Here is a 26,767-nt window from a genome sequence, read left to right on the forward strand (position 1 = left end):
GGTCCACCCAGGCTCAGTATTTAGCAGAGGTTAAATCAATTTCCTTAACACCTTTAACTCTTGGAACAAAAGAGATTCATAGGACTAAAATGGAAGAAAAGAAATCCTGTAAATCACTCTTTTCTTCTGAACCCTGAGGTGTGTTTTGTCCCTATGGGGTTCTACCATCACCTCTTTGTGGGTAACTAGATTTGATCAGTCTTTAATTGGTGAGCCTTTTGGGAAACAAATAGAAAGTTCAACAAGGGAAGTCGCTACTCTTATTCCTCTTCTATTTTAAAAACTGGTATCTAGAAACGTCCCAGGGGAAAATGAATGCTATAAACCAAGCAGATGCAGAAATGTCCCAACACTCAGTATCAGAAACAGAATCTTTCATTCTGAGGAGAAGAGGGAACATCAAAATGGCTCCTCACTGTTAACGTCCTCATCTTTTTTTCTCAATTACTGTGACCCAGCTTCATAATTATACAAATTAGCTTTCTAGCACTACTCCACACGAAGAGATTTCCCCCATATTTGGAAGGCAAGTTTTGGATAGTTTGACTAAAATAGCAACAGTCTACAGGAAAATCCCACTGGGGAGACTTCCTTCCACCCCCAACGTACCTTGAGAGGAGCTGAGATGAAGACCCAGTGACCCAGGGAACGACAAGGATTTTAAATGAAAACAGATTTCAAGTGCGAGCGACAAATCGGAAAGATTTATGACTCATGCTATTTCTGCCACAGGCCGTTGTATGGGGTATACTTCAAGATGGTGGTGGGGATTTATTTGCCTAATAAACCCCCCAGCAACATGGGGGAGGCCAGCTAGTGTTTCCATTCACCGGCTAGCTGGATCACTCCACGTCCTTTGGAATTTATCAACAAGTGCTCCTAACATATGATGTACTCTACACTAGGGGTCTACTTTCTAGTATGTCTATGCCTTTTTTCTCCCACCAGTTACCAAGGTAGTTCTCAGTTCTGTTTTCACTGGGTGAACTCATTAGGAAATCTAATTAACTATCTAGTTTCTAATGTGGTAAGATGTAGGTGTGATAAAGGAGGGGAAGTGTTTCTGTAAAAACTCAAGTGAGTGCAAGGACCCAAATAAAAGTGAGTCAGTCATTCAACGCAAAACAAAAGACAATATCCACAAATGGCTGAACTGCTACGGTGACACGGACAAGAGAACTGTAGAGAAAAAGAAAACACATGAAAACTGCAGAAGGGGGGCGCCTGGGTGGCTCGGTGGGTTAAAGCCTCTGCCTTCGGCTCAGGTCATGATCCCAGGATCCTGGGATCGAGCCCCGCATTGGGCTCTCTGCTCAGCAGGGAGCCTGCTTCCTCCTCTTTCTCTCTCTGCCTGCCTCTCAGCCTACTTGTGATCTCTGTCTGTCAAATAAATAAATAAAATCTTAAAAAAAAAAAAACTGCAGAAGGGTCTTGCACTCAAATTTGCTTTGCAAATTTCTACAATTTCTCATTCCACACTAAAGACAGAGAGAGTGGAAGTTAAGATCATGAGGTTAATGTAAAAAAAAAAAAAAAACAAAAAAAAAAACAACAAACTATCATCAGCCAACACATATGGCCCCTTACTAAAAATAATCCATGTGAATGTTAAGTTTTGCGTTTTAAGTTTAAAAAGATGCCCAAGACATGGGACTTGTAAATGACTTCTCCAAGTAACTCAGCAACTACTGACCCTGGGCTGATACCAGGGCCTCTCCTGTGGCGGCTGCGGGAGGAGAGAGCGCCATGACACTGAAGTCTTCCCAGTGGAGAGATCACTAGTTAGTAACAGACATCAAAGTGAGAAATTAACAACAGTATGAAGATACCATCAACATTCTATTCTAATTGAAACATACCATGTTTTTTTAAATAAAAGCAGCAATTTAAAAAGTTGTTTAAAGGTGTGATTTTCTGCATATAGTTCCTCTAGTCTGTTATTAGAACATCACTGGCTGCTGGTTCTGCTGGTCTCAGTAGAATGGAGAGCTACACAGAGGGCATCGCTAGCCACTATGTGATTGGCTTATGGCTTTGAATTTAATCTCCCATCTTCTTCATCCTCTTCATACGGAGATTTATCCACTTATGTCATGGTACATATGATTTCTCCCTCGTTTTAATTAAAATTTTTTTCCCCAACAAATCATCCTCATGAATCCACTGCTGCTGACCTTCTTCCTGGCCAGAATCTTCAGTTTGTCTGAGCTCAAGTCAAAGCCCATTTTTTCTTATCATCTTGCACATCAAGATCTTGTTTAATTATGCACATTAAGAATTTCATCCCATGCCAATTTGCCTCATGGCAAACAATATCTTTGATATATTCCATAGGATCTATGTTCTTTTTTTTTTTTTCATCTAAAATGGAACTCAAAACTTTTCACCTGAGATATATTTAAACATTTCAGAATCCTTTGACTCAGAGTGGATCAAGAATATTCTTTTGGGGCTAGGGTAGAGACAGACTGGCGGGGATGGACAAGAACAAGGCCTTTAAATTCCTGACAATTAGGATGTAAAGAAAAGGTATCTAGAAGGAGTGTAAGATTCTAAAGCAATTTTATTTTTTTGGGGGTGCCTGGGTGGCTCAGTGGGTTAAAGCCTCTGCCTTCAGCTCAGGTCATGATCCCAGGGTCCTGGGATCGAGTCCCACATCGGGCTCTCCGCTCAGTGGGGAGCCTGATTCCTCCTCTCTCTCCGCCTGCCTCTCTGCCTACTTGTGATCTCTCTCTGTGTCAAATAAATAAATAAAATATTTTTTTTTTAAAAAGCAATTTTCTTTTTCACATTTCTTTTTTTTTTTTTTAACTCAAGGTACAATTAATGACAAAGACGTCCTTCGATTAAGTCCGAGTGCATTCCGTCCATGCTTTTATGAGAGTAGTAAACTGACATAGCCTAGAGTTCCTTAAAAAGCTCTACTGATCTTCCAATGACAGTAAGGGGCAGCAGAACCGTCTTCAGGGGCACGTGACCTGTGTGGTTAATGGCGCCCTACCCTCAGAAGGCCATGCTTGATTTAATGCTCTGCTGTCATCTTGGACTGCACATGGACACCTCGTGTTCTCATGTCTCACTGGGCTCTGGAAGTAATGTAGCAGGACCGAGTGGCTGGCAGCTCTTAGGACTGCTGCTCTGGGGTCTTCCCCCACTTCGATGCTTTAATTTAGTGTGACTCATTTTGGAGGTAACCTCTTCTAAGTTGGAGATCTTTCAGTATTGCAGAAGTATTTGTGAATCTGACTTTCTGTACCGATACAGAACTCGAGGTTTGGGAAGACACCGAGTCACAGAGGCTATCTACCGGGGCCACTGAAACGTGGATCCTTTGATATAGTTCCCTGATGCTCAAGCCACTTGTTATTTGCTGTGGAAACATCTGACACCGACTTTCTGGTGTAGCACTGACGCTCGTCCCTTTGAGAAAAAGTCTAGGATGGTATCAGTGCTACCTCTGATGCTTTGCCTACAGCCTCGAGTTTTGGTTTCTTTAGAGTGCAATGAGAACCAAGCCACCTGCCAAGCAGTCTGAGTGCAGAATCCTTCTAGAGCTGTCTTCCCCCAACGTTCACAGTTGTCTCACCCACCTCACCTTCCACAGCAAACAGATTTTGGATTCACTCTTTGAATAGTCCAGAAGCACTGAACGGTTTTCACAGAAACGGTTCTCATGCTTTTCAAACTCCCTTGTTTTTACCAGCTCACCAGTTTCAATAGGATCAGCTCACAGACCCGGGGCAGGGAACACCCACGGATTTAGTAAGCACGGCCATTCGCCAAGTGGGAGCAGAAGGGCCTGGGTATTCATTAGGTGTGAGTGCTCCCAATCCAGAGTTTACTGAGCGCCCCCCCCACGCCGGGCTGGCTGCATTGCAAACACCAGCTCCCGGCTACTGGCATGGGGGCATTCCAGGCTGACTTCTCTCTTCCCCCTCCCCCTCCACCACTGCCTTAAGAAGGGAAACTGTCACAGAGCCTTCTTTTCTCATGGCTTGTCCTAATGCAGACTCACCCGCCAGTCATCTAATAATGTCAATGTCATCCTAGTGTTGTGGTCTCTGAAGAGCAGAAGGTGCTCAGTGCTGACTAAAGGGATGAGGTTTCAGCAGCTGTCCAAGTCCAGGAGGGTAAGTGAGGAGGGACAGAGGAGAGAGCAGGGGTCTGGAAGCTCTGGTCTGGTCCTGCTCGGCCCGCCCTAGCCGTGGGATTTGGGACAAGCCCTTCTAACAACCTCTCCAGATGTCAGCCTGATCGTTTGTGAAATGAGGATCAAGTTGCAAGCCCTCTTAGCCTGGCAGGTGCGGCCGCACAGAGCAGCACGTAACACTTGTTAAATGAAAGAATGAATGAACGAATGAATGAACGCCCGCAGGATGGTGTAGGGGTCAAATGAGGTGAGAGGTTTGAAAATGCTGGGGAACCACCGACAACGAGGCGCAGGCGCACTGATGCCGTTCCTTCTCCTGGCAGGTGGGACTCCCAGGGAAAGAGATGGGAGGAATGTGCCGGGCAGTAATGTTATTTTTCCATGCGTGTCTTGTTGGAAGATCTCAACATGTCTTGAAGACCAAGAGGGCATTTTCCTCCAGAAACCCAAGCAACTTTGTTTTTCTTTGCCAAACTAATTCATCATTTTGACTGTCACTGGTTTGAACCCTCATCATATGGTTCTGCCCTAAAGCCCATGGTCTCGTCTCTCCTCACACGAGTCAGCGATGACTTGCCTGTGGCATGGGCGTGGATCAAGGTTTAGAATGAGTCGGTAATAGCCTTCTCCTGTATACGCCTCAGTCCTGAACTGTCCTTCTCAATAGCAAATGCGCTTTCTAGCTTTTAGGACAGGAAGGTGTTATAGGGTTAGGCAAGCCGACTGGAGAGGACGAATCAGCGGGTCCCCGTGTCAGCAAGCTACGTGATCGTGCAGGCACTGTGGGGCCTCCTTTTGGGCATGGCTGGATGGCTTCTATAGTTGATATCTGCCCCAAAGGGGTAACTCTTTCCACTGAGGGCCAAGGAAGCCCTGGATTGTTCTGCGGTTGAGGTGGGGCCCAGCCCTTGTTGGCAGCTGGTAAGGGGAAATATGAAAAGGGAAGGAAGGTGTAGATGAGGCTTATTCAAGATGCCTTACAAAGGCCTGAGACTTTTAGTCTAGTCAGCCTCCAGGAGGACAAGGCAAAGCCCATCACTCCTCCTTTCCTTTCCTTCCTCAGCTGCCCTTCTGATACCTTTCCCCTGGTAGGCTGCCCCTGGCATTGATTTAACTTTACTGCCACTTGAGAAAAAGATGGGGTTGGAGGTATATGAAGGAAAGAACTTTCCTCCCAAAAGAACCAGGGATAGTGAAGACAGTACCTCCTGGAGACAGCTGGGGCAAGGGAGGGGACTCACCGGCCAAGGTAGGCATCACTCTCACAGACCTTAGCATTCCTGCCCATGCAAACTTCTGGGCCTGGCCTGGCCACAGCCCCTCACTCAGCCAGAGTAGTCAGCTCTCCCAGACCCTTATTCTGTGGCACACTGGAGGGTCTCCGACACACAGTGAACAGAGGAAATCAGTATCGATGGCATCGATGTAATGGCAGCAGAGCAGTGGGGTAAGGAGCGGGCCTCACAGGCAGAGGGTAGGTGAGCAGCGTCTCCTCGTCTCTCAAGACAAGGTGACTGGGAATTGTATTCGAAGCTACCTAAAAGTGGGATTTGAGCCAGAATGACACGAGGATTCTTATGAAATTAGAAATTTTGAAGAATTTCTAACATTTAAAATGGGTTGGCTGGGTTTACATTAATACTTACTGGAACTTAACTAGAAAATTTTTCAGGTAACTTGAGATGGTTAAAAACAGCATTGACGTCAACAGAAACAATGGACAAATGAAGTGTCCATCCTAATCAGAAAGAGGTCTACACTTGCCTAAGTCCTGCTGGCCCCTCCATGGAGTCTCTCTTTCTCAGGCAGAGAAAACAAGGTTCATTTTAAGAACTCAATCTCTGAGAGAATTCACATTTTTAAGCAAGGTAATGCACACTCTTCTTCCCAAAAGCTTATTATGTTGTTTAAAATGCATAACGTGTGAATATTAAATCACAAGAACTATAGCAAATAATACCACCCAATTGTCATGTAGATTTTTCTCCCAAGGAACAGAACTAAAAATATACACAAATACACTCAAACTACCCAGGCTACACTGAGTTCTTTTGGAATTTTTTAAAAACTTATTTTATATTTAACCCATATGCTTCTCATGTGATTTTCCTTTTTATGGAAATGCAAGTGCTGTTTTAGGCATTTGGAAGAAACGGAGTATATGATGATAAGGGAAGGGAAGAAGTATTTAATAGTTCCATTCTGAATCATGCTTGAAAGTTACTTAGAATGGCTTACGAATGAAACTCTTCCAAAACGAGCCCATTAGAACAGAGAGAAAGCAAGCAGGACTGAAGTAAAGTATACAGGAAACACATTTTTTCATATATTTTGAAAGAATCCATTGACTTTCAGTACCAATGAATATTGCCAAACAACCAAATAATAAAACATCCTTTTTAACTTATAGGGTCAATGAGCTAATACTTGCCCTTATTAGTACTTAGCTAAAAGCAAAACACAAGCTCGTGGATGGCATTCCAGCAAGAAAGAAAAGGAAGTTAGAACTAGATAGAGCACTGTCTATTGCTTGGGGGTCGGGGAGGGAAAGAGAAGAAAACTAAGGTAGGAGAACCTTTATCTGTCTTTTCAGGATGGAAATGGATGGTCAAAGATAGTTACTTCAAGAGAGGGGTACCCAGGGATGGGAGACCAACCGAGGCTAGGGAGACACGGAATCAGGCAGTGCCTTTCAACCGCCAGTGCCCTGGGCTCCCAGGAATCAGCCTTGGTGTGTCACTGCCTCTTGCATGAACCAGCTCACCTTGCCTCCTCTACCAGGGAGACTGAGGTCCGTCCAGGAGAGCTCATGTCAGTCCTTCCAAGCCCTGCTTTGCCTCCAGCTCCCAGAACAGACTGAAGATGCGGGAGGCTGAGAGTGAGTTTAGGGAACAGACACGGAGGTATGGTCTCCTGTTCCTCTAGTTACCCGTGACTCGCTGAATGAATGAGCTTCACACCCTGTGACTAAGCTGCCTTGGAGCCACTGGAAAGATCAGGTGTGGAGAAGGGCATGGAAATTCCCACTGAATGGTGTGCTACCTAGAGCCCCCTTGTTGATAAAGGCGTGTGCCAGCAGGGCTCAGTGAGAAGGACGGAAAGCGCACAGAAGTGGGGGGGGAGGGTGCCCGCGCAGCCAGCACACCTGCCCTCCCTGGTTCAGAAGTAGCCCTGGAGCAGCGACTTGAAGGACAGGAGGAGTGGGCGTTCTGGGAAAGGGGACAGTGTGGGTGCAAGGCAGTTCACACGAGCAGAAACACATGAAAGAGCAGAAGAGGCAGGTGAGAGATGACTGTAGGAAAAGGGGCTGGCTCTGGCCAAAACTTAGGTGGGGGATGGGAGGGGAGAGCAGGCCAAGGGGTGGGGTGACAAGCGGGGCTGGGTAGGGAACGGGGGAGGGGAGGGGTGCTAGGCAGAGGGGAAGGAGCGGCAGGCTGTCCAAGGCCTTGCTGTCTCCAGTTACTGATTTCTTCAGTTGTCCATTCCCTGACCTCAATCTGTACTTGTTTTGCGGGTTTTCCCAGTCTCCAGGCCTCAGCAGACCCTCAGTAAAGATGTGATAGAAAAACAAACAGGCAGCTGCTGTTCATCGCTAACCGCTGTGGACCCCGTAAATAAACACCTGTTTCCAGCTCAGAAGTGGCCAACGCAAGAAAGTGGATTCGGAAGCCAAAAGCAAGTGCCCGGCCACTACAGACACGTTGGTTGTAAGAAGTGATTCTTTCTTTCCCATGAACTACTTTTCTGGATACAGTGAGAATTCTCCAAACTCCAGGTGAAAGGATTTATAACCAAGGTGGCCGCAATCATGTCCTCAGGACAGTAATGTAAGATGTAAATTAGGAAATGGTTTTATAAGACATAACTGAACACGTTTTCCCCTTATTGGTCTTCACATAAATCTCACTGTTCTTGGAAGGTTATAACATTGCTGGAATAGCTTTAACAGCGGATATTATTTTTAAAAGTTACCCTTGTAGAACTGTTTGAAGAACCATCATTCTCTTCAAAGGGATGCTGAGAGCCCAGGAGCTACTCCTCCCTACTGAGGAAGTGCCCAATCATGTCATTTTCTCAGAAACCGCTTGATTTGGTTGTGTGTGTGTTTTTAAATAACCCACAAATAAAAAACTAAAACCTAACAAAAAAGGCCACCTCCAGTGGCTTTCGGGAGATCAAACAGGATTAGGCTCCCTCTCATCTGTCACCCAAGCTCCACACTCTTTCACAGATTTTATAGAACATAAATAATGACACTCTTTAAAAAAAAAAAAAAAAGGCAAAAAAGCAATGATGAGAAAGTGCTATTTCGACCAGAAACCAGAAGGCCTGTTCATGTAGAAGTAATTATGGAGAGAACAGCACAGCTTAAAAAATCAATCTGGCCGCTGCTTCTCCTCAGGCGAGAATGAGTTTGGCCCTCTTGCTGGCATCCGCAGGCAGACTCTCCACGGATGTTTTGCATGGCTAAGCACCAGACGAAAGAGAAGAGAAAGCAGTGTAAACTTTCTGCAAATTAACACCATTTACTTGATGACACACTTTCCCCCCTCCTTTCCTCCATGCCTAGCTGTTTAGTACCCGAGAAAGAAACGGTAATGAAAATCAGACTAGGGCACTGTTTTAACTCTTCGTAGGAGAGCACAGATCTGGCTTTTGGCTGCATGACACTAGGGGGAAACGTGTCTCTTTAAATTTGGGCAACTCTTTCCTTCTAGCGGCTGCTGACAATGTGCACACAGTGGCTAGCATCACCTTCCTGGTGTCACTCACTGAAAAACTCGTCTGCCCCTGGCCATGGTACCAGGACACGGTCACTGCCACACTGAGCTCTGGCCTCCCCACGCCCCCAGCCCCCAAAACCTGCATTCTGTATGTCTTTATGACCAACAGATAGACAATCAACCACGGAAAGAAAAATTGAATTATACAAAGGAACAGGAGGACCTGTTAGTTAAAACTAAACTTTTAGTTACAGAAATTCCTTGAAATCTTAGGGTGGAGGTCTTTGAAAGGAAAAAACAAAACAAAAAACCAACAAATCAGTTCTTTGAAAAAAAAAAAAATCCCAAATGTATCTTCTCCTTTCAGCCTGAGAACTGATGTTCTAGAATTTACACATCAGTGAATTTGTATAGTTGCAGCAAAACCACCAAGCCTGGGAGACCGATGAAAGTACATTGTTCTGCCAAACGAGCCAGGAGCCATCATCAACACGAGGCAGAAGAGTCTCCATTCAGGGCAGAATCTAGCTACCCCTCGGTTATAAAATAATTCAAACAGCAGCCGCCAGCACTGTTTGCGGCCTAAATAAAGAGGCAGAAGCGAAAAAGAAAAGGCATCCCAGGATAAAGGAGGTCCGCAAATGGGCTCTTTTCCTTTTTTCTCTTTGAGGGTGGGAGGATTCTGTGAAGCCCCTTAAATAGCATATACCCGTATATTCATTTTTTTGGAGCGAGTGTCTGTAGCTGTCAGAAGATTCTCCAAGAGATCCCCGAGCCCCGGTGTGGTAAACAGTCCCCGGAGCCCTCACCATCGGCGGCAGAGTTCCTTCTAGCTACAACATAAAACAGATGGTGTTTTACCCTTGTGTGGGGAAAAAAAGTTCTACTATTGTAACTGGTGGGTTATTCATGCTCAAGCGGCACAGTAGTGATAAACCTCTACCACGATTTTCAGTTGCAAAATGATCCTCCTGGTTCCTACTACCCGCGGCGCTTGTAAAAGGGGCTTCGCCTACAAAGCATTCGAGGACAGTTTTACTGCATCGTTAACTTGGTATAGAACCCACAAGCTACTCTGAATAAAAACTAATTAATTAAGGATTAACGAAACAATGCTGTTTGTCCCCCCGACCATCATAAAGGTTTTCTCAGGGGAGATCTGAGGTAGAGGCTGCTTTAAAAACACCACCAAACCCCAGCGATCTGAGGGAACACCTCAACGTCAGCCAACCCCGACGTCATGCTGCCTTTGGAGGGTGGGTGCTGGGCGCGGGGCGCGGGGAAGCGGAGGGTGGGTGCTGGGCGCGGGGCACAGGGAAGCGAAGAGACACCCCCTGGGGTGGGGCAGGGTCACAGTCCACAGACTGCACATGGGCGTTGAATCAAAACCCACCCTGCCAAGAGGCCTATCAGGAGAAAAGTTTCCAAGGGAATCTTCCCCGTGTTCGCGTCCTTCCCCAGGTGGTCTGGGACACTGGCCTACAGACGCTGCCCCAGGAACAGGCCTCTTGTCTCTGAAGCAAGAGACACACCAGGAGCATCACTTACCAGAGGCAGGTGGCGGGTCACCGGAGGAGCTTCCGGACCCGGGGCCTCCCCTCGAGGCTCCAGGAAGCCTGGTGTCGGCCCCATCGGCGGCCTGTTCCGCCCCGTCTGCGGCGTCCTCGGGCGGGAGGCCCATGCCATAGGCGCACTGGGGCCAGGGGCCGCTGCTCGCGGAAGCCAGGAGGGGGTGCCGGGCCTCCCCGGGCGGGTTTCCGCAGTTTGCACAGCCATCGGCCGAGCTGGAGCTGGCTGCCCAGTGGGGGCAGTGGCCGCGCTCCACTTCTTTTTGCAAGTACTTTTCGGAGTCCATGGGAGTCCAGTCAGTCCCGCCCCGGGGCTCTGCGAAGTGGCCGCTCTCAGAATCGGCCAGGCTGTCTGTCCCAGTGAAGCACTGGCTTAAACTGTCATTCTCCCCCACCTCCAGGGGTTCGGGGAAAGGCGGGGTGGACTTGCTCCCAGGCTGAGTGAGGAACAGCGAAGAAGAGTCTGGGGTCTGGGAGGGCCTGTCCACATACTCGTCTTCCATGGGAATCTGCCGGAAGGGGTCCCCCTCGATCTCGCTGACCAGGGTGAGCATCCCGGCTTCCTGGCCTTGCGCACCAGGCCCGGTGCCTGCACACGGCCCCGCACAGAGACCGCCACCGTCGGGACAGCACATATCTTCAGAGAACATCTTCTCTTCCAGAGTCAGCAGTAAGACACCATCACAAATTTCACGCTGACTAGAGGCCTCCATAGGAGTGCTGCTGAAATTGTTGCCCGAGGACTCCTGCTGATGTAAATTCAGAAGGCAGAAGTATTAATACCCAGAGTTATTAGGACATGTTTCTGCTAAACATGGCTGGAGATGGTTTAGAGTAATTATTTCCACCACAACAAGTATAGATGGAAACCTCCTTATGGCACTTTATTTGTGTTATTTAAGATTACAGAGTCAGGGAGAACCCTGAAATAGAATATGGGAACCAGAGAATCAAACTGCATTTCAAACGAATAGCGTGTTCACACTGAAGCAAAGCAAAGACCTAACTCAGATAACTTTACAACATGGTATTTTGTCCATATATTCAATCTAAATTAAAAAAAAAAAAAAGTAAACAAAAAAGGAACTCTAGTTAGCAGTTTTGGTTTTTTCTGTAGTACAGTTCAAACATTCTGAAACTACTTTCTGTGTATTCTGGCATTGAGGAATTGAGTAAATATATTGAGAATAACAGGAACCAGGCATCGTCCTGTTGGAGAAGGAAGATTCAAATACAGGTAAGGGAGAGACCGAATGAATCCTGTGGTGTTGGAACTGAACCTGGAAGAATCAGGATGACCTCATGGTTTAAAATTTATATTTAAATTCTATATATTTAAATATATCTATTGTCTGTGGTATATATCTTTATACCACAAACAATAGATATATTTAAATATATAGAATTTAAATATAAATTTATATTTATATATCTTTATACCACAGACAATAGATCCGTGGAACATGATGGGATAATCAAAGACATTTTTAATATCACATGTGGATCAGATAATAGTTTGTATCATGATTAAATATCTTGCTTTTGATAAATGTACTATGGTTATGTAAGAGAATGTGCTTTTTCTCAAGAAATCCACACTGAAGTATTTAAGGGTACAGGAACGTGATGTCTGTCATTCACTTTAAAATAGTCCCTGAATAAAAACACACACATACACACTTACAGATAGCAAATGATAATGCACTGTGATAGTGTAAGCAGTTGGTGGGTCTGAGTTTAGGGTGTGTGGGAGGTTGGGTTTTTGTTTTTTTTGTTTTTTTGTACTATTCCCACTGCTTTTCTATAATTTTGATTATATCAAAATGAAAAGTTACCAAAATAACTAAAGAGTAGAGGGAAATGGCAGCTCCTTCCTCCTTGGCACCCGTCCTAGGCAATCAAGATTGGCGCTAGAACGACATAAATAATGTATGCTCACAGCTATGATGGGGGAAGGAAATACAAAGAAAAGAGCATTTACCACGGGCGCCCACTTGGGCTTTGGCGGGGGGGATCAGTCCTGGGTTTCGAGGTTCCATCCCTAAAGGAAGGACCCTGTTTACAGCGGGGCTCGAGGTTTGACTAATAACAGCCACATCAGCCTAAACCATTAAAAGGGTGTTAAGGAGGCTCTTAAAATTTAAATTTACCTTATTTCCACTTAGGCGGCCGCAAGCCTCATTGACCCAGTGCCACAAATTAGCTAGAAAAACAAAGTAAGGATAAGAACTTCTTATTACTTCATCTAATTCAGTATTATTGATCACTATGCCAGCTCAATATTTCTTTAAACACAGTCCTCTGAAAGTCTTTTGGGGAGAGTCCCTGCGAGTGAAAACATTTAAAAGAAAAATCAACCAATTCAAAGACTCCTCCTCCCCCAAACAGAACTTTCTGATCTATGGAAAGCAAAGTATCCTCCGCTACCGTTGCACTGAATTCCTCTGGGCACACTCAGAGCTGGAGGCATCCCCATTCCCCTCACCACTTTCCCGTGACTAGGAGGGCAGGACGGAGCTAGGCACTGTGGGGCAATGATGAAGACACAGGCCTAGGGCACTGCCCTTCCAGGAAACCGGCTCACACGGATGTACGCATGTACGACAAAGGAAGAGTACAGTCCCAGGCCGGAAGGCTGTCAGACCCCACTGAGTGCCGGGGGCCCCAAATCCTTTTCCACTATACCTTGTTGCTTCCCAGGAGAAACAGTACGTTCTGTAGCATCCACAATGCATGTCTCCATTAAGTTTTAAAAACAGAAGTGATGAGGGCGTTTGGGTGGCTTAGTCGGTTTAAGCGGCTGCCTTAGGCTTGGGTCCTGATCTCCCAGTCCCGGGATTGAGCCCCAGGTGGGGCTCCCTGCTCAGCAGGGAGCCTGCTTCTCCCTCTGCCTCCTCCCTGCTCATGCTCGCTCTCTCAAATAAATAAATAAATAGAATCTTTTTTAAAAAAAAGCAGAACTGCTTCGGCTCAGGTCATGACCCCAGGGTCCTGGGATCAAGCCCTTCATTGGGCTCTCTGCTCTGCAGGGAGCCTGCTTCCTCCTCTCTCTCTGCCTACTTGTGATCTCTGTCTCTCAAATAAATAAATAAAATATTTATTTTTTAAAAAAAGCAGAACTGATGAAACTTTAAAAAAGTCAAATCTACAAACTGAAAAAATATCTATGAATTTGTGTTCTACAAACATAAAAAAGTTTCCCCCCCTTCCACTGACTATTTGATGCTGAATTCACTATAAACATGGAAGCAGGAGCTGTCCACGCTCCGGAAGATAATCAGGTCACGGTCCCAGCTGATGATCTGTACCCCCTGACCTTGCCCAGTTCACATCACTTCTCTGAGTCTCCTTTTCTTCATCATGAAAGGGGAGAGAGTGGTGCCTGCCTCGTGGGGCTGCTGTGATTTCGTGAGTACATTAAGTGGGGCTGGTACAGAATAAATGTTCAATATATGTCAGCTATTGTTATCATCTTTGTTACTATTCTTGCTTCCTTTCTCTAGTTTCGAAATTACATAAAGTTATCCCAAATTAAAGGAAACTTGTCGCTCTTCCCTTGTAGGGATCCGTACCAGATAATCTCAAATGATACTAAAAAAATGACATTTGTGCACGAGGAGATATTCATAATTACTAAGCTCATCTCTCTCCTGGATGACAGCAAACACCCTCCCGACTCGTGGGTCTCCATCCAGTCTTACTGTACCCCTGAATTTCTTTTCTATCCTACAACCAGAGGGCTAGTTTTCCTTCTGTTTGCGAAGCACCAGGAGCAAATTCCCTAACCAAGCCTGGGGGGCTGCGCCATGTGGCTGCGCCTTCCTCTCCTGTGCTGTCTCACGCTGGCTCTGGCTTTCTGTCCAGCTGCACAAACCTTAGCCCGTTCCAACCAGCTTTCATATCTCAGTACCTGGTCTCCTCTGGGAGGCCCTTGCTGGCTGCACGATCAGACGACCCCGTCATCTGCTGGTCTGGGGCTCTGCAACTTCGCTTGCAGTCCTCCGCCTCAGTCTGGGGGCTTCATGCTGCCCTGACCGCTTCCTCGACAAGGGCACTCACTGTGCCACTCGGTAAGGAGCCCCCAGGACTGGCCCTACCCCGGGGGGCCAATAAACTGGGGCCCCCCACGAATGGATAAAGAGAGGGCTAACAGCTCTACGTCTCGATTCAGTAACTGGTAGGCCCATTGTCCTTCTCACTGATAAGATATGGCAGGAAGAGATTATTGTAGAGACAAAAAAAAAAAAATCAGAACTCTGTGAATCCCACATAAACAGGACACCACCAGCGAGCCTCATCGTTGGACCATGCAGTTTCTAATCCCGAGTTAGCAGGTGGCTAGGGAAGTGGAGCGGCATTAAATAAAAATACTCAATAGGGGCGCCTGGGTGGCTCAGTGGATTAAAGCCTCTGCCTTCGGCTTGGGTCGTGATCCCAGGGTCCTGGGATCGAGCCCCGCATCGGGCTCTCTGCTCAGCGGGGAGCCTGCTTCCTCCTCTCTCTGCCTGCCTCTCTGCCTACTTGTGATCTCTGTCTGTCAAATAAATAAATAAAATCTTTAAAAATAAATAAATAAAAATACTCAATAATGAGTCGACTCTTAAAAAAAAGCCATTTAACACTGTTCTCCACTTAACATGGCCATCTTCAAACACCATCTTCCCTCTTTAAAAACCTCTGCTGGCCCAGGCATAATACAGAGCGTGCCGCTGTGGGAAAGGAGCACGATAGGCAGGCTTTCAGAAGTCCACGCGCGGGACACAGGAGACCTGATCACATCGCAGCGAGGCGGAGGTGGACGTGATACCCTGCGCAGCCAGAAGGGGAGAAAGGATAACGAGACAGCAGTGCTCCGAGAGGAGAAGAGCTGACCACGAAAGCATGACGAAATCTCTCAAGGAACCCCTTCTTTAAAATGACACTCTTGGGGTGGCTCAGTGGATTAAAGCCTCTGCCTTCAACTCAGCTCATGATCTCAGGGTCCTGGGATTGAGCCCCACATGGGGCTCCCTGCTCAGCAGGAAGCCTGCCTTTCCTGCTCTGTGCCCTCCTCCTCCTCCTCCTACTCTCTCTCTCTCTCTCTCAAATGAATAAATAAATAAATAAAATCTTGAAAAAAATGACACTCTGTTAGCTTCATGTAAATGTCAAATACGTCGTGACATTAAACCCACTGGTATTCCTGGATAGAGGTGACCCGCTCACACTGATGGTGCCTGATCTCCCTGACGGGAACACACAGCTTACGAGGCATCCATGTTCCGAACCCAGCATATTCTGTGTGCTTACACATCAACAGGCACCATAGGTTTTTGTTTATTTTTTTGACTGGAGAACAATGAATTAGGTATAAAGGGTATTTCTTCTTAGTTTAACAGCAACCGTGTGGAGATCCTTACTCAAGAGGGGTCACCAGGTAGTGATGAGCACACATATCTAGAAATGTATCTCCTTTCTTTATGCTTAATTTTCAAAAAACCAGCGTGGACACAGTACCTGTTAGTGCTTTCCCTTTTTTCTTATAGTAAACACCAAAGATGACAGCGGCAACCAAAGCCACGGAGATGAAGAGAAGCAGAATAATTAAACTGGGCAAGTAAATCAGGGGCTCTGTATTGAAAGACAATGAGAAAAAGGGGTTAAAGAGTAATTAATTCTCTGATTATCTTCACTTTTGTTTAAAAAAAAAAAAACCTTTGGGGGCGCCTGGGTGGCTCAGTGGGTTAAAGCCTCTGCCTTTGGCTCAGGTTATGATCCCAGGATTCTAGGATCGAGCCCCACATGGGGCTCTATGCTCAGCAGGGAGCCTGCTTCCCCGCACCCCCCCCCCACCTTTCTGCCTACTTGTGATATCTGTCAAATAAATAAAATATTTTTAAAAAAAGAAAAAAATAACTTTCTATTCCCTCTCTTATTTTCAATGTTATCTTTTTAAATGGTCTTTCTTATAGGCTACTCTGTGTAACCCCATATCCAGAATGCTTAGATACCCTCCTATTTCCCAAATGTCAAAATCTAAACGCTTGATGTTCTTAGTTCGTTAACCCTATTAATCTGTGGCCTGGGTCCTTCCTGCCATGTGTCCGTTTCTAGCACTGCCATGTCTGGACCCACCTCTGCACTGTCTCACACCCCTGGGCAACCAAGAACTGTCCATGAACTCCACCATGAACTGTCAACTCTGTTAGGCTTTGAAATTGTACTTCAGGTTAACTTGATCTACAAAATGTGCCATGTAAACCGCTAGCTATATTCTAACTCTGGTTGGTGACCCAAATCTCCCACAGACACCCCTACTGGGCCCTCCACAATCCTGCCACACTGGGGCATTTTAATTTATGTTTGTAGTTCCATTTCTGTTCTTTCTTTCTTTTTTTTTAAAATATATATGAATACTTTATTATTCAGAATATAAGTATATTCAGTATATTCAGAATACTCTGAAGTAACCCACTTCAGAGTAGAAATTTCCAAATACACAACATATCTGGAGTTAAAATACTGATAAAAGTGACCACGGGGGGCGCCTGGGTGGCTCAGTGGGTTAAAGCCTCTGCCTTCAGCTCAGGTCATGATCCCGGGTCCTGGGATCGAGCCCCACATCGGGCTCTCTGCTCAGCAGGGAGCCTGCTTCCTCCTCTCTCTCTGCCTGCCTCTCCGCCTACTGTCTGCCTGTCAAATAAATAAATAAAATCTTAAAAAAAAAAAAAGTGACCACGGATAAAATGGCATGACGAGGGACCAGTGAACCCCTTCAGACACAGCATGTAGTTCAGGAGAAATCTAGAATTGCTGACTAGACTGGGCACAGCTACAGCCAACCCACTCTGTTTAAACATACCTCTTGGTGGCTTTGCAGATGGCAGAGAAGAACTACAAACTACATCTGACTTATCAGTCCCGTGACGTGCTTCTGTCTCTCCAAGAATGCTACAGCTGCGGAGGTAAAGGTAGTCAACTGCTTTGCTTTTCTAATCTTGCTTAAAACAAAACAAAACAAAACAAAACATGGCACAAAGGACTCTACTCCACTAGATTGCTAGCTTCCCCCGGAGAAGAACTGAGAGGTCTTCCTGCATGTTTGAATCCTCGGTGTCTGTCTACACGTGGACCAATGAATAAGCAAAAGTAACCACTACCAGGGTTCTCCAAGAACCACTCTGACACTATGATGCGAAAGAGAGTACACTTGTGTCTTCAGTGAAGAAGATGCCAAGTGCTTAGCTGCCTTTGTCTGAGTGATAAACTTTGGATGAAAGCTCTTTTGAAGCTGAAAACACAAAAAATCTTTTCAACATAAAACTTGGATAAATGAATCAGAAAATAAATATCTAATGAGAACCAATATATTCCCGGTGGGGAACACCTGGGTGGCTCCGTTGGTTAAACGTCTGACTCTTGATTTCGGCTCAGGTCATGATCTCAGGGAAGTGAGATCGAGCCCCGTGTCAGGCTCTGCACTCAGCAGGGAGTCTGCTCGAAGATTTTTCTCTCTCCCTCCCCCTTAGCCCCTCCCCCCCTTTAAAATAAATACATAAATACATCTTTAAAAATATATTGGGACTATATTAGTATTTAATAATAAGCATGCAATGGAAGGACCCAAAAATTCCACTATATATACATATATATATAATTCCACATATAATTCCACTGTATAATGCATATAATTCCATTATATATACATATTATGTATATATATGTATATACACATACACTCACATTAAGTGTGAAACCCAGTATATAGATGAGATGATTCACTGCAGAATTAGTTCTTACCACAACAGACTAGAAAATACCGGAACGACTACCTATAGGGAATTTACTAAGTAAAACTACGGTATGTCTCTATGGTACATCCCCACCAAAATAAATTATGGTACAAACCAAGAGTTGGCAGCAAATGTTTTCTAAGCTACAAGAAGCCACAAAGATCTAAGTGAACAAATATGGAATGAGCTTCCTTTAGAATATATTATGTTAAAAAAAACCCAAGGTGTTGAGAATATGCAAACATTTCTATAAACAGGAGGCTTCTATATGCGCACACACTACACACACACACACACACACACACACACACATTTCTGGACCAATAAACTGGTGGCGCGGTGGGAGTGTCGAGTGAAGGATAATGAACATCGTAAATCATTTTCAAGTAACTAAGGGTAGGAAAAGGACAAAAGAAGCTGCAACTGTAAGTCAAAGATTTGGTCCATCCGAATCTGAAAAGTCACACAGAGCTCCTGTTGCCCGTGAAGCTGGAGACGAGTTGGCCTGGTTGATTTTCCCCCTGCTGAGCTGACAGACTTTTCCCATTCTGAAAATGGGTTTGAGCAGAAGCCTCACCAAACGCAATCAGTCTGGTTTCAACCTAGATGAGACAGCGTAGGTCGAGATTAGAAATCAGCACACTCTCCTGGCTCCCCTGTTGCCACTTACTTGGTCCAAGGTTTGCATTTCTCGGTGGACGAAAACGTGTCGGAGAAGTAGCCTACCAGGCAGGGCTTGCAAATCGTGTCCTTGTTGAGCTGCACTGTCAAAAAAACGAATGGACAAAAGAACAAGCGAAACAAACAAGGACACTTAGAGATCGGCCAGGACAATGTTCCAGAGGACCAGAGACCTTTTCCCACCTTTAAGGCAAACTTCCTGTCCTGACTCCTTCTGACCAGATAAATCTTACCAGTCCAAACACGAGAGTGACTGTAACACACTTTTCTCAAACAAAAACATTAACAAAAACACACCCCCCCAATAAACCCCTATAAATCTCTCTCTTAAATCAAGAGTTGGCAGCAAAATGTTTTCTAGAAAGGGCCATATGATAAATATTTCAGGTTTTGCGGGCCCTCTGATCTCTGCTGTAATTACTTGTAGCATGAGAGATAATACGCAAACAAAGAGACGTGCCTGTGTTCCACTAACACTCTATTTACATCAACACAAGGGGTAGAATGGATTTTGGACCCCTGCCACAAGCCACAGCAGTGAGAGCAGGAATTGATCCTAGTTAGGAAGGTTTCTCCAGCTCTCTCACCTTCCTCATCAACTACATTATCAAAATAGGACATGTCTCCAACTTCCTACGTCTATTAGCCTCACTGCAACTGACACGTGATGGCCCTTTGGTAATTCCAATAAAGAACATTGGCTTCCACGTGGTACCATAATCAGGCAATTGACTGGTGCCCAAACCACAATTTACTCTTGAAATTAGTAGCGCTTCTGTGATTTATTGTCATAACTAAAACACTAAAATAAGGAATTACATTTTCTTGGTCCAAAGTAAAAAATGGGAAGTGCATTCTTAATTTCTGCAATTGCCTCAGTAAGCAGGGTGCCCCCCTCAATCCAGTAATCTGAGTCACCTTGTAATGATCTTCACAAAAGCCCAGTTAACATCTAGCTGCTCACATGACTTCAAATAGCTTTTTACAATATTAACACACTCTAGAAGGGTAACCCCTAAAAACAAAGCAACTTCCTAAGGAGCCACGAGTTACATGTAGGTTTAAGGGCATTAAATTAAATTAAATGCACTTATTTCCCATTAACTCTTTGAAGCACTGACCTGCCAGGGGCATCCTGCAGGTTCTCCTTTCCCTTTCCCCCTGACACAATCACCCTGTTCCCATTTTACAAAGAAGGCACGCTGCTTATCCACTCCAAATCCTGCTATGTAAAAAAAAACAAACCCAAAAACACCCCAAAACAAAACCCATAACAAATCAAAATACTGCTAAGAGCAAAGCTCCCATGATTCAGAGCACTGCGATACGGAAAGGCTCTTGGCCTTGTCTTAGAATCAAATTCATAAGGAAGTTGGCTGTCATCAGGAGATTTATTTTAATAATTAAAAAATCAGGAGACGCCTGGGTGGCTCAGTTGGTTAAGCATTGGACTCATGATTTTGGCTCAGATCGTGATCTCAGGGTCATGAGATGGAGCCCCAAGTCAGGCTCTGCCCTCAGCTGGGAGTCTACTTGAAGATTCTCTCTCTCAGCTCCTCTCCCCTAGTCCTCTCTCTCTCTCTCTTTAAAAAAAAAAAAAATTAAGTCAGACTTTTTCCAAGAGAAAGCTCATCTGGCTTGGTTGATACATTTGGTAATAAGGACTGACGGTACCAGTGAGACTCTGATGGACATTTTCCTCCGTACGAATTCAAATGAATAGTATCTTAATTCTCCTACCCCCATCCAAATCTTCTGGGTTAAAACAAGATGCCTCTAAGTGAAAGATTAACAGGTATGGATAATCATTTGTTACACCTTGAAAAAACTGCTTGGGGTACTTTCCAGAAATCAGGAAGGTAAAGAACTCTATAAGAACTACTTTTCTGGCAAAAAGATACTATTTCTTTACTCTTAACAAAACTGAGAACACAACTGAGTTCTTAACTGAGAGATGATTAAAAACAGCTTTTAGGGCATCTGTGTGCCTCAGTCATTAAGCGTCTGCCTTGGGCTCAGGTCATGATCCTGGGGTCCTGGGGTTGAGCCCCACGTTGGGCTCCCTGTTCAGCGGGAGGCTTGCTTCTCCCTCTCTCACTTCCCCTGCTTGTGTTCCTTCTCTCACTATGTCTCTCACTGTCAAATAAATAAAATCTTCAAAAACAAAAAAAATTAAAAATTAAAAAATAAAAACAGCTTCTGATGTCACACCACTGTGTCCTGGACATGTAACTCAGAAAGTGTTGAAAGAACTGACACACACTCCTCTACCGGAAGGCTTCCTTAGCCATTCAGTTATTTATGTGAGCGAGTTTCTCAGCATTTAGCGGAAACAGAATTAATGTTGAAATCTGTTACATTTCAGCAATAAATAATATTCAACCATGAATATATGAATCAGGAAAAAACACTCAATATTAAGTTCGTAAAGCGTTTACAACTATAACATAGCAAAATATAGCACTTTTTGACAATCCTGTAATAACTGTAAAACAACTTAGTCTGGAAGTGTTTTAACTCTTAGAACCTTGAATCACAGGAAATTTTTTAAAATTACGATCCCAAATGGGTGCATAATTTTGATGTGAGAGTGCATGAAAAGGTGATTAGTAAAAGCCCTCCAAGCATAAAACCCTTTAGGGTAAAATTCTCCCGGGAAGGTGAAATGGATACAAATCCAAGGAGGGACGAGAACTGCACACATCTTGCAACGGTGAAGGACTATGAGTGCATTTTAACAAGGATGATGGTGTTATCAAATTGCTACGGTGTTTGGATTCCGCCGAATTCCATTTTTAAAAGTGTTACTGCTGTTAAAATTCCTTGGAAACGAATTCCTTAGCAACTCTTTAAGTTGGCAATAAAAAACGTTAGCTGCCGACTTAAAAATCTGCCAGGGGCGCATGGCTCTTCAGAATTCTTCCAAGGGGGCGGGGGGCATGTGTGTGCCAGTTTAAAAAAAAAAAAAAAAAAAAAAAAGTCTGAGGCCCCCTGCATTACCCCTGCCCGCCTAAGGGGGGATCCCCAGGTTTCCCAGATGGAGGAGCGTTCCGGGGAGCACGTGGACCGCGCGCTCCTATTCCCCTGGAAGAGGGTCACGTGGCCCTTCTCCGGGTGCCCCTCGAGCTGCCCCAGCGCCACCGGGTTCCCCGGAGCGCGAGTGATGCAGGGACGCCCCTCAAAGCCCGCTCTGACCCTGGCCGAAGCACAGGACTCGGCGAGGGCCACGGGCCACGCGACCCGAACCCGTACCCGGGAGCTGAGCGCCGAAGCCCGGGGCGCACTCCGCGTTGCGGCGGCAGCAGTCGCAGTCGGCGCTCCAGTGGTAGCCGGCCGTGCAGGCGCAGCGCCGCGGGGCCGTCCGGTTGCCGGGCTCCACCGCCACCAGGGCCTTGCCTGCAGGAGACAGAGACACGGCTGCTCAGGCTGCTCGCCTTCCGCCTCCAGCAACCCCCCGTCCTCGAGCAACTCCCCAGCAGCCTGGCTGCGCAGGACAGTAGGTTTCGAGAAGCCCCTTCCTGTGCTGGCACTAAAACATCCCAGCGGGGCTGGTTCTCTACTCCACTCCTAATAACTAAGAGTCTTGTGGGTTTTTAATAGTTTTAAGGCTAGGAGGAGGATTAAGAACTGGGGAGTTGAGGATCCTTGGCTCTTTTGGCTAATGCAAAATAGACTGCACAGTTTCTTGGTTTTTAGTAAATTCAAATGTGAGACATATTCTGAACAGGAATGCTAGACTGAACCTAGGAGTGTAGAGTTCTGGAGACTGGGGATTCATCTTGGGATCCTGCAGGACCATGCGTGTACTGAGAGTTGTGGGAACAGGGGTCACAGGTAATTAGAAAAGGGAATGCGTTTACAGAGGCCGACCCTGATGGCACACTTGGAAGTGAATCCCCCCCCCCCCACCCGCCGCTGCCCCGTTACTTAGGGTCATCCGTGTGTTACTTGTCTCTCATCTCACAACACATAGCAAAGTGCTCTCCTTCTTGTCCCAAATCTCCTGCCCTTTCTAGTTTTGGTGAAATAGAGGTCATGCTGACACAGAGTCTATCTTCATTATTTGTTGCCTCCTATTTGCAATTTCACCCACTCACTAACATTTCAGTGTGACCCCCAAATCAGTGCTCATGGTACTCTGGCAGTCAATTTTGGACACATGCAGAACAGTGGAAATTTCCAGCCATGGGCTGGACATGCATGCTCTCAGCTGTGGTCAAACAAGGTCACACTCTGCCTTCTCACTATAGCTCTTAGACTGGAAGTAAGCTTCCTTTTTGTGGTCTACTTAGTGTTCCATTTTGGGCATTTCTGTGCTTTTTGTTAGTGATTCCACTGCTCACGATGGCCCACAGTCACAGTGCTGAAGTGCTGTATGTTGTTTCCAGGACCAAGAAGGCTGTGATGTGTCTCATGAGCAAATACATGTTAGATAAACTTTGTTCAGGCATGAGTTACAGCACTGTTGGTTCTAAGTTCAATGTTAATGAATCAAAGTATTTGCTAAGGTGTTTTTAAAAGAAACACACATAAAACAAGTTTATATGTGGATCAGTTTACAAAAATGTGACCAGAGGCTCACAGGAATCTAACCCTGTATTTCCCTTAGGAACAATGGTTTAGTATTTGCTAGTTCAGAACACTGATATTATTCTATGACTAACAAGAATCAACCTGCACACACACACATACACACACACAATGAAACACAATAATACTATTTGAAACAGACCTTCCACCCCTACAGGACCCCATCGCTCCTGGATTGTTCCACAACCCATGGACTTATACTCCTCAGTACTTATAGGAGTCTGTTACGGAGTGATGTTTGTGTCCCCTCAGAACTCATGTTGAAATCCTAACCCCCAAAGTGATGGTCCTAGGAGGCGTAGCCTTTGGGAGGTGGTAAGGCCATGAGGTTGGAGAGCACACAAGTGGGATTTGTACCTTTACAAAAGAGACAGTAGAGAGCTTGCTTCCTCCCTCTCTGTTCTCCATCATATGGAGACACAGCAAGAAAATAGTGTCTTGAAATCCTAACACGGGTTCTCACCAAGAACCCAACCATGCTGGCACCCTGTCTCCCATGTCCAGCCTCCCGAACCATGAGAAATAAATGTTTGTTGTGTAAGCCCCTCAGTCTGTGCTGTTCTGTTATAGAAGCTTGATCGGACTAGGACAGAGTTCCAAGGGACAGATCCCTGTCTCCTTTGCTGTCTCAAGTTACTGCCAGCAGGGAGGGGACGTTTCCTATTTCCATTCCTTTCAGACCAGAGCATGGCAAACCTGGAGAAATCTTCCTGTGTCCCTCCTGGGTCCATCCTGGGAGGCCCAGGTCACTGGTGCAGCACGAAGACCACTCTACCTAAACATGTGCTTAACGCCCAGAACAGACACGGACAAGGGTCACTTCTTTGGAAAATTCTAGTCCCACAGCCCCACTTAGTTGTGAGTGAACACAAGCCTGTGTGGTGGTGAACAATTCTGACATGTTTTTAAATATCTTAATGTACCAGGTTTGGGGCTTTAATCGACTTTGGCAGTAGACAGAATGAATCTTTATTTCCAAGAGACAGCAGTGAGTCAAGGTCATTACTAAGCAATGGGAAAGAAAAAAGATTTGATCAGATGCTTCTGCTCAGTGGAGTTTCCATGTTACTTTCTGCGGCCAAACTCTGCCAGCTGTATCTAACCCACTAGAAAGTTATGATGTTTAAAAAAAATACTTCACTCCTAGTTCTGTCCACTGAAAAGAACCTATAAACAAGGATCAGTCTGGTAGCAGTGAACCTCCCTAGCACCCAGACTGAGGTCGCTAAATAAGATGTTCTGTGGTAAGCAATCACGAATTCTTAAAGAAATGACTGATTCGAGGTTTGAGGCAGGGAATGTCCAGGATGAACCTGGAAGCAAGGAGAACTCTTAAGGTCACCTGGGGTCACATCAAAGACTGGTCAGGGGGGTGGGGGGTCCCTGGAAGAGGTGAGACAATCTGAGCATCCATACAACGAGGAACTATAATAGATTAAAATACCTCAAATATGTCTGAATGGCTGAGTTTATCATAGTCATAAAAATCCTTTGGAGAAGCGTAGAGATCAAGTTATGATCTTGAAAAGTGGTAAATAAAGCTACAAGCATTCATTCTGCCTTTCCTGTATAGAATGTACTTCAGGGAGATGGATAGCTGCCCAGGAAAGCTTCCCTTCATAAAGTATCCAGCCATTCATGAAGGAGGAATGATAGAAGGTCATCTACCTACAGCTCCTCATGAAAATGGGTCTAGGCCATGATGGTCAACAGCTGCTCATATTACAAGAAGAGAGATAAGCAGTTTCTATATGACCCTGACATAACTAGATTATGCCAACTGTGACACGGTTTTGCAATAAATAATTAAATAAATAAATAAATAAATAAATAATAAAAACTACAAACCAGCTTCTCACCAGCCTTCTAGATCCAACAACCACTCATAGGAAATATAGGAGACAGAAAAATACGTTAAATGACACCAAGGAGTGCAAAATCAGCAAAAATCAGACTGTGACCTACAGGATTCCTGTAACCCATAGGACTGACAATATGGTCTCTCTAACAGAGAGATTAAAACAAAAAAGAAAAAAAAAGAGGGAAAGGAACCCCTAAGTTAAGGGACATACTTTGATTCTGATTCCTACAATTAAATTATAATTTAAAAAATTTTTGAGTAGAAAACAAAAAACTATAGCAGCTCTGTAAGATCAAACTGTAGAGTTAGGAAGACACTTAAGGTTCAGGAAAAAGTCCTGAGAGTCAGATCTGGCTTTGAGTTCAGCTTCTCATTTGTTAACCTTGGAAAAGTAACTGAACCTCTTCTGATCTCTCTTTCTCCCTCTTTAAAATGGAATAACTGTGGCTACTTGGCAGGGTTTCTGTGGAAATTAAATAATACAACATATACAGAAACATTGTGGCAAGATTTTGTCAACTGTAACACGTGTGCTCCGTGATTACACTGAGACACAATTATATTCCAGAAAGAAGGTTCTAAATGAAGAATGTTAATACAATGCTTCTGGGATCTGAAGCACTTACCTCTGGGGGTCCACGGTCAAAGACTTCTTCCTATACCCTCCAAAAGAGAGAGCACTACTGTATCTAAAAATAGCACTTATCCACACTCCCTGCTGACATGACTGACTCACCTGTGTCACAAACTTTATGCAGCAGACACTTATCTTCCTCATTCCAGGTGTCTAAGTATTCATCTGGGCCACAGGGCAAGCATACACTTTCCGAGGTAGTAGTGCATTTAGAAGACATGTACTTTCCTTCAATTAAAAGAAAAAAAAAATGCACCAGTGAAAAATACCCCCCTAAAATAACAACAGAAATACAGCAATTTACCGGACCATTTAAATGACTGTGATCCTAGGAAGTCCCCTAACAGTCTGGTACACGGAATGGGGACGCATATCAGTGATGGGCTCCTCAGGCTGCCCAGCTGGCTAAAACAACCTCCCCTAGGGGCGCCTGGGTAGCTCAGTTGGTTAAGCGTCTGCCTCCGGCTCAGGTCACACTCCTGGGGTCCTGGGATCAAGCCCCACCTTGGGCTCCCTGCTCAGTGGGGAGTCTGCTTCTCCTTCTCCCTCTGCCCCTCCCCCTGCTTGTGCTCTCTTGGTCAAATAAATAAAATCTTTAAAAAAAATAAACAATCTCCACTAGGTTGGCTGTGTCTATATGGTCACAGCCACATTTTAGTTCATCTCAGTAAAAGATCACCCTTCCCACCACACACCTCTGCTGACCAAGGAAAAGATGATGGCTTTCAAATGTGCCTATAAAATTTTGAGGGCCTCCCTGGGGGCTAAGCAAGAATTTCATTGCACC

The 26,767-nt window shown here is 45.2% G+C and overlaps 1 protein-coding gene across 1 annotated transcript in view; it reads right to left on the reverse strand.

The window, feature by feature from the left end:
• The window catches only part of LOC111154251 (TNF receptor superfamily member 11a), a 43,397-nt gene that overhangs the window by 1,083 nt on the left and 15,547 nt on the right, over nucleotides 1-26,767 (reverse strand). The window contains 7 exon segments of the mRNA XM_022513752.1: nucleotides 10,423-11,191; nucleotides 12,593-12,645; nucleotides 15,939-16,052; nucleotides 17,284-17,378; nucleotides 18,885-18,978; nucleotides 22,148-22,291; nucleotides 26,083-26,208. Coding sequence (XP_022369460.1) covers nucleotides 10,423-11,191; nucleotides 12,593-12,645; nucleotides 15,939-16,052; nucleotides 17,284-17,378; nucleotides 18,885-18,978; nucleotides 22,148-22,291; nucleotides 26,083-26,208 — 1,395 coding nt within the window.

Source organism: Enhydra lutris, unplaced genomic scaffold (genome assembly GCF_002288905.1).
Source record: "Enhydra lutris kenyoni isolate GAN:26980312 unplaced genomic scaffold, ASM228890v2 scaffoldscaffold36, whole genome shotgun sequence".
In the NCBI taxonomy this organism is placed as follows: Eukaryota; Metazoa; Chordata; class Mammalia; order Carnivora; family Mustelidae; genus Enhydra; species Enhydra lutris.